This window comes from Anser brachyrhynchus (genome assembly GCF_964034855.1).
Source record: "Anser brachyrhynchus genome assembly, chromosome: 6".
Classification (NCBI taxonomy): domain Eukaryota; kingdom Metazoa; phylum Chordata; class Aves; order Anseriformes; family Anatidae; genus Anser; species Anser brachyrhynchus.
The window spans coordinates 31,876,954-31,889,269 of NC_137700.1; the positions used below are offsets into that span (position 1 = coordinate 31,876,954).

Consider the following 12,316-nt stretch of genomic DNA (forward strand, 5'->3'; position numbering starts at 1 on the left):
ACCCGCCCCGCACAGCGCTCCCCTAGCCCTTCACCGCGCTGCCGTAAACCACCCTGGCACCGTCGCAAAACGAAGCCGCGAGCGCCCGGCCTCTGCCCTGACCGTCGCAAAAAGCGTCCGCGCCTTGCGGCGGCCGCCCGCCGGCGGCGAATGGGGGGCGATGCAAGATGGCGGCGGTAGCTGAGGAGCCGCCGGAGGTGGCGGCGGTGAAGCCCGACCCCGAGGCGGGGACGCCGCCGCAGCCCCCCGCCGCCGCTCCCCCGACCGCCGCCGCCGCCGCCACAGCCCCTGCCGCTCCTCCGGCCCCGGCGGCTGAGGGGGAGGCGGCGGGGAATGGCGGGGATGCGGCGGCCGCCGCTAAGGCTGCGGCACCGGGCCCGGCCGCCTCCCCGGCGGCGCTGGACCGGCAGACGCTCGTGGCCGTGCTGCAGTTCCTGCGGCGGAGCAACCTCCGCGAGTCCGAGGAGATCCTCCGCCGGGAAGCACGCCTGCTCGGCGACGACCTGGGAGCCGCTGCCCTCAGCCCCACCGGAGCCGGGCTTTTGGGAGCAGCCGGCGGCGAGGGGGATGTCGGCGGCAGCGAGGCGCTGCTCAACCGGGTCACCTCCGCCGCCGCCATCTCGATAGGAGGCAGCGTCGCCACCGTCGCCTCTGCCAGCCCCGGGGTGGCGGCAGCCGCCGCCGTGCCGCCGGGGAAAGGTGGGGCCCGAGCGGGAGATGCGAGCGGTGCTGCCCCGGGCGGGAGCTGGAGGGTGCCCCAGTCCAGCGGGGCCCCCTGGGGATTTGGGGTGCCCTCGCCTCCCGCAGCCTCGGGGGCTCTCCTTGATGTTAGGGCATGAGGAGAGGGGTCAGGCTGTGCCTCCCATAGGGTGGCACTCCCCGGGAGTTAGGCTTCATTGTCGGAGGGAAACCCTGGGTCCCCTGGGTCCATCAGTCCCCCACACAACTTGGGAAGACAACTTGGGAAGAGACTGGGATCTCTCAGGGTGCTCCTCCTGGAGGAAGGGATCAAGGCTAGGGGGCCTCACACTTAAAGGGAGCACTGTCAAAGGGAAGGGTGCTTCCCGTTGTCTGTGCGTCCTGTCTTAGCCAACTGCGTTGCAAGAGGATAAATGTTTCCTTTGTAGTTCGGGGTGATGGTCCAGGATGTGGCTGCAGGGATAAGACCACAGTCCTGATGAACAGGCTGCATATTGAAGAAAGAGCCATAAGATAATTATAGAGGAGGCTTTAAACGTTTCTCGTCTATGGGGTTGCCAGCTGCTTGAAATGTCCTACAGATAATTGAAGTCTAAGCACTTTTACTCAAGGTGTTTTGTAAGGCAACTTTGTATAATATTGAAAGTGTTTTGGGAACTTATGTATCTGAGTTCAAGTAAGTGTATAGTGTGAAGTCTTTTTTTTTTTTTTTTAATACAAAAAACAAAGCAATGAAGGTGTTTAATAACTGCTATGGAGCGTTAGCAGGTGACAAAAAGTCATTGCCCTGTAATGGTTCTGTAGTGTTCTTGTTCACTTGATGAACTCCATTTGTTTGGTTACTAGAAATAAAATAATTATAGTGGATATATTTTACAGGCTTAGAAAGATTCGGCTTCTCATTTGACAGTTTCTAGTCTTTGCTGTAAAGATAGCTGAGTCTGGTGATGACGTTGGCTTCTTTCCACTTACCTTAGATGAATTAGGCACTATGTTAGATACCTTATAGGCAACTGTTGGCAGGGAAAACACGAAAAATGGCAAAGGGTGCTTGGAGAATAGGCTGATGGACTGTAGTTAACATACTGCTGTCCTCTCAATTGTGTCATTTCAACGTAAGGCTGAACAAGCACAAGGCTTAATATTCCGTTTTCCTCGAATGCCTCACCTTAGCAGAGTTGTTGTCAGCCTCTGTATATTTGCCAGCTCTGTCAGGCAGCCTTACAAGCTGTTGTTAAATGCCTTTGCAGTTGGAGGAGGTGTTGTGGAAGATCAGCCAGATGTGAGTGCAGTATTGTCTGCCTACAATCAGCAGGGGGACCCCACCCTGTATGAGGAATACTACAGTGGATTAAAAAACTTCATTGAGTGCTCGCTGGACTGTCATCGAGCTGAATTGTCTCAACTGTTTTATCCTCTCTTTGTGCACATGTACTTGGAGTTGGTCTACAATCAGCACGAGAGTGAGGCAAAGTCTTTCTTTGAAAGGTAAGTTATTTTCATTTGTTTATTTGCGTTACTTGGTGTTCGCTTCTTTTATTAAGTCTGAGCTTAAGGTGTGTGTATGCATGCATTATTCTTTAATGCTGAAGGGATTTGGAATCTGAACTAATGATACTGTGGATTACTGTAATTGTTCTTAATCCTTTTCCAACCTCCTGTGTTAGAAAGTTGTGCAAACTACATTTGAACTATACCCATGCAGATTTTGAGCAGTCTTTATGGCACCTTGTTTCAAGGTATCAACGAGGAGATGATGCTGCTGTAGGGAAAGATGGTGGGCTCATTTTCTAGCAGTATAAAATTGCACTGAGATGACAAAGCAGTGTATGCCATAAGTGTTTGCTGATGTCATAGTATGTATACTGAAATTCTTCTAATAGGATTAAAGGAATTAATTTATAGCTAATCTACCATTTTCTGTGCTTCTACAATATTTCATTTCTTTATCGCTTGAGGAGAAACTTAAATTCAGTCTGCTTTCTGAGTTCAGAGTGGTTATGAAATACTTCAGCTCGAAAGGGTAACTTTTTCTCCCCCAAATACAGTCAGCAAAAAAAGTTCTGTAAGTAGCTAACATGTTTCCTGCTGCGAGTATTTTATAACATGATTTGAATAGAAATGGAAGGCTTGTTTTCTCTAGATAAACGTTAGCTGTTAGACAATGTGAGTGGAGAGTGAGAAACATACTCAGTGGTAAATGTGCATATTTATATAATGAATCAACTGTAAGTGCATCCAGGTAGTCTTATGTAAGAAATGCCTCGTACTTTATGATACCACAAATTTGGGTTTCATTTACGTAAATAAACATGTCAGTGTAACTATTTACTTCAGGCAACCCTTTGTGCATATAAATTTCGCTGAGATTCTCCCATTGAATACTTTTGCTGTATACAGTTAAGACACTGATCTATTCCCCCCAGGATTAAATTTATTTTATTAGAAAAATAATTCCATATATAGTTAGTAGCTTCCAAGCTATATGTTTTATGTTAAAGTGATGTAAATAAATGTGCACTTACAAGATTTATTACAAGAACTTCATCTCCTATCACGTGTTATTTTTTTTTCTGCAGATTTCATGGGGATCAGGAGTGTTATTACCAGGATGACCTCCGTGTATTATCTAGTTTAACCAAAAAAGAACATATGAAAGGTAACGAGACCATGCTGGATTTCCGAACAAGCAAGTTTGTGCTGCGTATTTCCCGGGACTCTTACCAACTCTTGAAGAGGCATCTGCAGGAAAAGCAGAACAATCAGATCTGGAACATTGTTCAGGAACATCTCTACATTGATATCTTTGATGGAATGCCTCGAAGTAAACAACAGATAGATGCCATGGTTGGAAGCTTGGCTGGGGAGGCAAAACGAGAGGCAAATAAAGCAAAGGTAGGAGGGAAAGATTGTTGTGCTTTTATTATCGGAACAGTTCTGGAGTAGTTTTTCAGGAAGACACCTTACTTAGTCTAGACTGACTATTGTCACTTGAGATCTTAAAAGACAACATGAACAGAAAAAAGGAAAAGAACTGTACAAATAGCTGTTGGCCCCAGTAGAGAGATCAAAATGTGTCACGTAGAAGAAACTGTTGAATCCCTGTGAGAGACAACTTTGTATTCTGTTCACTGACCTAGCCTTAAACTCTGGAATCACTCTGTAGTTTTAACGTGGACACCTGTGTCTTTGGCTTCCTCTTGTACAACAGCAGTAATTCTTACTGCCAGTTGTTACTGCAAGGACTGTTCATGTAGATCTTGATAGTGTAGTGTCACAGTACTTGACAAAATATATGAGCTGTAGGGATTTTGCTTTAGGGTAGTGCTAAGAGGTAAGGGGAGAACTTAGAATTGTCCAGATTAGTTGTTGGGTAAAACAGCAGAACGTGTACTACACTTGTTACGGGCTAACAGTAGTGTATGCAGTAATATTAAACATACCAGTTTTAAAAGGGCAGCTTTATTGTTTAGCATTAAAGAGTTTCCATTTCAAAAATCAGTTTTCAGTAAGAGCAGCAGTTACAGTTTTGCATCATACCTATCTTATTGGCTTGCAGGTGTTCTTTGGCTTATTGAAAGAACCAGAGTTTGATGTGCCTTTGGATGATGAAGATGAAGAAGGAGAAAATGAGGAAGGAAAACCAAAGAAGAAAAAACCTAAAAAAGATAGTGTAGGATCAAAAAGTAAAAAACAAGACCCTAATGCTCCTCCCCAAAACAGGTACCAAGGGAACGATTTGTAGAGAAGTCTTGTTAAATCCAGTCTTATCATGCCAAATTTGCATGACTGGTTACATGACATTTTTAGCTCTTTGGCCATTTCAGCTGTAGCCAGCTTTAGCCATAAGACTTCTAAGGGAAGCTATGGAAAGCTTAGCATAAAACCCTCTGCCTTTGCCCTTCAAGTTGATCTAGATTTTCCTTGATAAAATTTTATTTGATTGCCTGCTGATCTTTTCAGGTCATACTCGTTACTTACCTTGTTCCACTGCCTGTCTGGAATTCTTAAAGTTATTACCTCTTTTTCTCATCAGATAATCTTTTACATAGTATTTTATTTTTCCAGATACTTTTTTTTTTCCTATTTGAGTATTGAAGTATAGGGTTGCATGGGAAGGTTCTTCTTTCTCTGTTTAAACTGACAATCTGGAAGGTGCTTTTAGTTCGTAAAAATGTGTGCTTGTAGAATTCCTCTGCCTGAACTGAAAGACTCTGACAAACTGGATAAAGTAATGAATGTGAAGGAAGCTGCCAGACGTGTGCGTCTTGGCCCAGAGTGCCTGCCCTCCATCTGCTTCTACACATTCCTTAATGCTTACCAGGTTGGTAAAAGAAGACTTTGGGTAAAATGAAAGAGGGAATCAAAATGATAAACACCTTTATTAAGAAAGAAGACTTAACGGAGTTGACAAGGGTTATCAGAATATTTGGAATAAGCATTGAAAATTTTAATGTAGTTCATTTCCACAGTTTCATTTCCACACATTTTTCCACACACATTTCCACAGTTTCATTCCAGTTTCATTTCTACATTCCTTGGATTTGCTCTGATATTGCCATAATTCTTTTTTTTTCACTTTTCCTATGTGGCCCTAAGTGTATTCCACAGAATACAGTAGATATTTTGCACCAAAATACTGGAAAGAAGTACGGCTTTGTCAACGTTAACTGTGCTTCACTTATATACCTTTATTTTTAATGGTGCAAGAATTTTTATCTGTTTATTTCAAATATATGTATACTTTTGTCCAATCTATCCCAGAGTAATCTCTTTTTTTAATTTTTGGAAATAACTCTAGTTAATTTTCTGGTTAGCATTTAGGGTTTATTAATATTTGAAATGCATTGTGAAGGATACAAACAACATAAATGGCTATTTTGTGTATAGGGTCTAACTGCAGTGGATATTACAGATGACTCTAGCATGATTGTAGGAGGCTTTGCTGACTCTACAGTAAGAGTGTGGTCTGTGACTCCGAAAAAGCTACGTAGTGTGAAAGCTGCAGCAGGTAATTAAGACTGTAACACTTGAAATGAACATGTACTGTTTGTGATGCCTGTGTTTTCTGTGAACAGAGAGATATCTATGTCAGGAGAGTGGTTTTCAGCAGTTGGATGTTGTCACTTTGAAGAAACAATATGTGCACAGATGTGTGATTGCATCTTACGTATTACCATTAGAAATATATATATTTTTAAAGGTATGAGAAATCTGGTTGTGTACACCTGCTGCTAGGTAGTCAGCACAGAGTTTGAACTAGCCGTAAATAGTGTGGAAATAGCCATCTTGCTTCTTGACTGGGTGGTGCTATAGGGTGTAGGAGACAGTTGGGTTTAGGGGATCTAGGGAAGAAAATAGAGGTACCCTGGAGGAAGTTAAAGGGTGGGACTTTGAGAAGCATGAAGGAAAATATTCTGTACCGCAACACCTATGTAAATTCATGAAAACCAGGCTGCTTTAATTCTGCTCTGTATGTAGCAGTGTGTTGCGTTTGAAGCTAGATACCAAGTGAATGGTTCTTAGTCTTGGTATTTAACTGAAATGTGTTTGCAATGTTCAGCAAAAAACAGCCTACAGACTGAAAGTTGTTTTAAGTTTTGTGTGGTGTGCAGCTGTCAAAACTGCCTGAAAAGCATGTTTGTAGTATATTAACTTTCTGGCAAAAGACACGAAAATACGGCATCTCATGAAGTGTGTCTCAAGGCTGAACACTATATGTATGAAAAACAGCACACATTAGGATTAATTTATCTCTTAGTGAAGACTTGAGAGAGTGATTACTTGTGTAAAATGTTATTTTCACCTTTTACAACAGTAAATGTGTTGTAAATGCCATTGTATATTTCAAAATTAGCAAATCCAAGGTGTTTTGTCCTGTTCACGATGTACTTGCCTCTTTTAGAGAAAGTATTATTTGTTTTCCTGGCATTTGTCTTTGAACTTCTGGCAGTTATGATATGTGAACTTTGAAATATTGCAGACCTCAGTCTAATCGACAAAGAATCAGATGATGTCCTGGAGAGGATCATGGATGAGAAAACAGCCAGTGAGTTGAAGATTTTGTATGGTCACAGTGGACCTGTCTATGGCACCAGCTTCAGTCCTGATAGGTAAAATAAGTTTACAAGCTAATTAGCTTACTTGGCTTAATTGTATGCTCTGAGGTGCAACCGCTTCTTAATCCAGCTTTCTCCAGGTTAAAGCAATTCTCACATATTCTTTAAAATATGAGATTAAAAAACATTATGTAATTATGAGAGCCTGGGCAGTATAAAGGAGGTTTAAATGTCCAAAATATAGCTCATGTGCAAGTGGCTACATGAGACTGCCATCACAGAAACACAGTTGAGAAGAAAACTTTGTGTGGAATGTGAATATAGAATCTGTAGTTATGAATTGAGAAGGCGAACATGGTATGAATTTTCTTTCAGGGAATCTTGTCATTTAGTTTAGAGTTGCATTAAGATTTTTTTAAAGTAACATAGTGTAGCAGTTTACTGGTGTCTTTTTTTTTTTTTTTTTCCCCTCTCCACATAAATGGAGTTCCTGAGCAAAGACTAGCTTTTCCTGCCCTTTATTGCCTTATCATCAGAATTAGCCATCAACATTCAAATGTCTCTCTTTTGGGCATAAGGGTCTAGGGCTGGATTCTTCTTGAATTGTTTACTGTGGTTTACCTCACCAAAATGCTCATTTATGTGGGATGTGCTAAAGAGCAGCTGCCCAGTGCAGAGTTTTTCTTATCATAGAACTCTTACAGAGCTTATGCAATGGTTATAGAGTCTGTAAGTTTTACATGCAACATTCTGTACGTTCTCCTGTTACAGGAACTATCTGTTGTCCTGTTCTGAGGATGGCACAGTCAGATTGTGGAGTCTCCAAACATTCACATGTTTGGTGGGATATAAAGGACACAATTATCCAGTATGGGATACACAGTTCTCGCCTTACGGATATTACTTTGTGTCAGGGGGACATGACAGAGTGGCTCGGTAAGAAACTAGATGAGTTCTTTACTTGTCAAGGTCAGTTTTGTGGTGAATTAACCCTGAAAGTGATAAGCTCATATACTCTAGCTTAACCTATAAAAAGAAATAACATTTATTTCATGTGAATTAAGAGGCTAAATTAATGTTTTAATGCATTTTTTTCCTATTCAACACATGTCAGAAATAATGTCCTCTTATTTGGCTGTTACAAGTATTCTCTCATTGTTCACTAACCATGACAGAATGTTCTTTATTTCTCCCTTCTGAAAAATGTACTTTTCCAGAAGAGATCCTGCTAATTCAGTAAACTGCTCAGTAAGAAACCACTGCTGAATTACATCCTCTTGTTCATCATTGTGCAACAGATTCTAAACGTTATTATGGTACTTTATATTAATAAAGCTTGTCTTTTTCAGACTGTGGGCAACAGATCACTACCAGCCTTTACGGATATTTGCTGGCCATCTTGCTGATGTCACATGTACCCGATTTCATCCCAACTCTAACTATATTGCCACTGGCTCAGCAGACAGGACTGTACGGCTCTGGGATGTTCTAAATGGGAATTGTGTAAGAATATTCACTGGACATAAGGTAAAGGCACATCACTCATTGTGTGAAAGTGACTTTATTTCTGTGGTGGGATTCTGAAGAGTAGCATTTGGAATGAATACAGCTTGACTGGCTGAAAATGATGAGACTTAACTAGTTTGGCTTTCCCCCCCCTAATGTCTGTTTTAGGGACCAATTCATTCGTTGGCATTTTCTCCTAATGGACGATTCCTGGCTACTGGAGCAACAGATGGCAGAGTTCTGCTGTGGGATATTGGGCATGGCTTGATGGTTGGAGAATTGAAAGGGCACACTGACACTATCTATGCGCTTCGATTCAGTAGAGATGGGGAAATCTTAGCATCAGGTAAAATTCACTAGAAGCGATGAAGCTTCCGTTGTGTTCCATCAGTCTGAAGTGGAACAATATTATGGATTCCTTATATCGAGTAAGGCAAATGAGAATCACTTGCTTAAGCAAAAGCAGCAAGTTAAAACTGCTGGTAGAAAGTATTCCAGGAACTGATGGAAAGGTGTTACCAAGTTAGATGAGAGTGAAGGTTGGGTCTGTGTGTAGTGTAGGGGGAGGAGACTGGAGTCAGAAATAACTCTAAGGCAGACATGAAGTGGCTGGACCACGGCTGCAATTGTGAGAACTGTAACGTGCATTCACTATGATCAAGGCTTGTTAAAACTGTTCCCTTGGATTGAGAGCATGTTTTGCTTGGTTGAGGGCATTAAGTATTCAGTTTTGAGTAAACCTGCTTTTTGAGCTGCTTGTTTTCCTGTTGTACTGACTTGCTCTCTTGTAACTTTTTATATAACTTTTTTCTATGTACATAAAAGACTTTAAATTGTTGCTTTTTTTTTTTAAGGTTCAATGGATAACACGGTTCGGCTGTGGGATGCTGTGAAAGCATTTGAAGATTTAGAAACTGATGACTTTACTACAGCCACTGGACATATAAACTTGCCTGAAAACTCTCAGGACTTACTACTAGGTACATACATGACCAAATCAACCCCAGTTGTACACCTTCATTTTACCCGCAGAAACTTGCTACTAGCTGCAGGAGCCTACAGTTCACAGTAACCGGAGAAGCTGTAAGACTGGCTGCGCCAAGTTGTTTCAGTAGCGACCTCAGGATGTGAGACAAGGAGGAATGTCTTGTACAAGTGGACCTCACCGGTCTGTTGCAGGAAAAACAAAACTATGTAAACTAACTCAAGCAGCGTCTTCTGAGTTCTGCTTTCATATTTATCCACAGTTTGAAAATGCTAGAGATTGACAGGACATCATCGTGGCTTTAAAGGAAGGAATTGTTTCATGGTGCTTTTGATAAAAATATATGTATGTATGTATATGAAAATGGCTGTCTCCTCTCAGAGATGGTGTTGAGCTCTGCTGAAACTTTTGGGAAGTTAACAGCCTTGGTATGTGTTCTCAAATGATTTTTTTAAAGCACTTAACTTACGGTTGGCAAATGTTTAATCAGTCTCAAGCACAGGTAAAAACTATTAAGAAAAGAATGTAGTTTAATTCACTATAGCCTGGGCTGGGCAACAGGTATAGTGAGAGTTATCACAGCAACAAATAGGGCATTGAAAAAATAGGCCCAACAGGCAGAAGCTTGTGGGGAGCTGTGGAGAAGTTACGTATGGATTTTATGCATCCAAGCACCAAGTCCTGAAAAGATTTCAAACTCCTGTGCTTTTTTGAGGTATCAGAAATGCAGATCTTGTTGTTCTGTTTTCACAGGTAGCTTCTGCTGTGTGATAAGCAACCAGAAATACAGTGTGAACACATTGGAGGGGGGTTGGGGAGAAGGGATTGAGGCACAGCCGAAATGGTTCACCCACTTAAAAAGAGGGGAATTAATCCTGTCTTATTAGATCTAAAAGAGCTTCAAAAACCTGCATCCTTTCTCCATATGGTTTAGTATATCAAACTGTAAAACTAGCGGACAAGACATCAAAACATTATTGCAGAGCTGGCAGCTTAACCAGTCCTAAGTGTGATTATCAGCTTTGAAAGGCTAGCTCATCTGCTGATGAGATGCTTTCCACCTAGAAAACCACCCCAGTAAGTCTTGCTGGACAACTGGTAAAGCTGAGAGCTTTGTTTCTAAGGAAAAGTAAAACATGCAAAGCACTGGGAGACAGAACTTTTTGGGTCTTTGAACAGGAACATCACTACCAAAAGAAAGCCCTTCCTCTCCTTTTTTTTGTTGTTGTTAAGCTTACAAGCTCTATACTGGGAAATGTGTTTTGTGTTCCCTTTTACTTACAATAAGGGCAAGGACCCTTGTATGATGGCTGAGTCTCTAGTGAAAATGCGAAAAACAAGATTTGACATTTCTAAAGGTAACATAAATGGAGAACTACCTCTTATCATCCTTTCTCTGACTCTAACCCTTGGAGTAAAGGTGCATTAGAGGCATTAAACGTCAAGATAAAGGGTGGAAAATTCATTAGGAAATTCACCTGGAAGTTTTCTTTAAAGACAAAGTATTTTCTTTAACTAAATTATTGAGGTGTGGTGTTTTTTTTCTTTTTTTTTTTTTTTGGCGCGGAATGGTACCTCAAAATTTCCTAGCACCCAATACAACCTGTTGGATTTAATTACAGTGAATCAAGCAAGTTACCTGAAAGCATGTACAGATTTGACAGCTTAAAGAAAACACTGCCACATTCTGCCTTTGTATTTTGTACAGTTTTATACTTTTGATAGTATAATAAATACTAAAACCACATAGCTTGTGTCCGTAGACTATATGTTATGAGAAGATACTTCCCGTGATGGCTGCAATGGAAGCAAGAATGCTGCTTATAAATGTTAGTACTATCCTGAGAGAAACAAAGTAGTTCAGAAGTGCTGTAGTTGATGACCAACTGTTTAATGTAAATTTAGTTCAAGTGGCAGATGATACACTCTAGCTAATTACGTGTATTACAGTTACCACCACCAATCAGGAAAGCTGTATAGAGCAGAGGCAGTTGGCGTAAACATAAGACAGATTTATTCCTATTATTAGGACACTAGATTTTATTCAGAAGGGTGGGCCAGCATTTAAAAATGACTAAGAATACACCAATGAGAGTGGGAGAGCACAAGAACCTTGTGTAATTTCTCTGAATTACATTCTCTTTTTTCCAAGCAACTGTGCCTATCTCCTGATGCTCTAAGTTTAGGAATTGTATTTGCAGCATGCTTGAGAATCAGAAGTCCTGGGTTCAACCCCTGCTGCTGGCAGCCTTCCAGTGTGCTGCATAATCACATTCATGTCAGCACTAGTGTGAAAACTAAGGAACTGAATTTTACTGAATATTGAGGGATAGAACGACAGTGGGTAGAGAACATGACAGACCAACTTTAGTGGTGGGCACAGAGGGGCTGTATATACCTAACTGGTAGGAAAATCTCATTAAGATACTGTGCCTTGAAAAGCAGTAGTATTGAACTACTTAAGTTACTATTTGTGAACACGTAGGGTTGTAACAGTTCGGTATCAGCAAAAAGCAAGCTATTTTCATGCTGCAGTTACCTCTTTAAGAGAGGCCAGTAACAGAAAAAGCTCAAATACCACAATTAGTAAACAATCGCTATATTTCACTGTTCTGGTCCCCCAATTCCTCCCACTCCCCTTCCTGACCCCTTGACTAAGATGGCTCACAATAACAAGACAAAATACTCTCAAATGAGTGCTCAGGAAGCACTGTGCTCAATTTGATCTCATGATCTAAAAAGATGTAGCACCTCCATGCCATCAAATCCCATTTATAAACTTCAAAGAAAAAAATGTATACTAGGATTGGATCAGTCTATGTTGAGAGGTTTTTCACTCAAAAAGGCTCTACGTAAAACATGGGCAACAGAGGCAGAAGCCAGTCTGCTATTCTGCGCTGCATTAACATTATTGAAAAAGCAATGGTTTTCAGGTAAGCCACTAGCTGGGAACATAAAAAATAGAAGCAACCAGGACAAGCAAGTATCTGCAGGCCATGTGTTCCACCTACCATAACACTTGGAAGTGCAGAGATGCTTTGCTCATCTGTAAGCTCTGTGCTTGGTG

General features: G+C 41.5%; 1 protein-coding gene across 1 annotated transcript; it reads left to right on the forward strand.

Annotated features, from left to right (window-relative positions):
* Positions 1 to 167: 167 nt before the first annotated feature.
* TAF5 (TATA-box binding protein associated factor 5) lies at positions 168 to 10,995 on the forward strand (the record flags this gene model as incomplete). Its single annotated transcript, XM_080597799.1, has 11 exons — positions 168 to 699; positions 1,950 to 2,187; positions 3,279 to 3,594; positions 4,259 to 4,422; positions 4,888 to 5,023; positions 5,590 to 5,710; positions 6,683 to 6,812; positions 7,530 to 7,694; positions 8,108 to 8,285; positions 8,433 to 8,610; positions 9,119 to 10,995. 11 exons carry the CDS (start codon positions 168 to 170, stop codon positions 9,334 to 9,336), a joined length of 2,376 nt encoding a protein of 791 aa, XP_080453925.1. The 3' UTR covers positions 9,337 to 10,995.
* Positions 10,996 to 12,316: the final 1,321 nt, after the last annotated feature.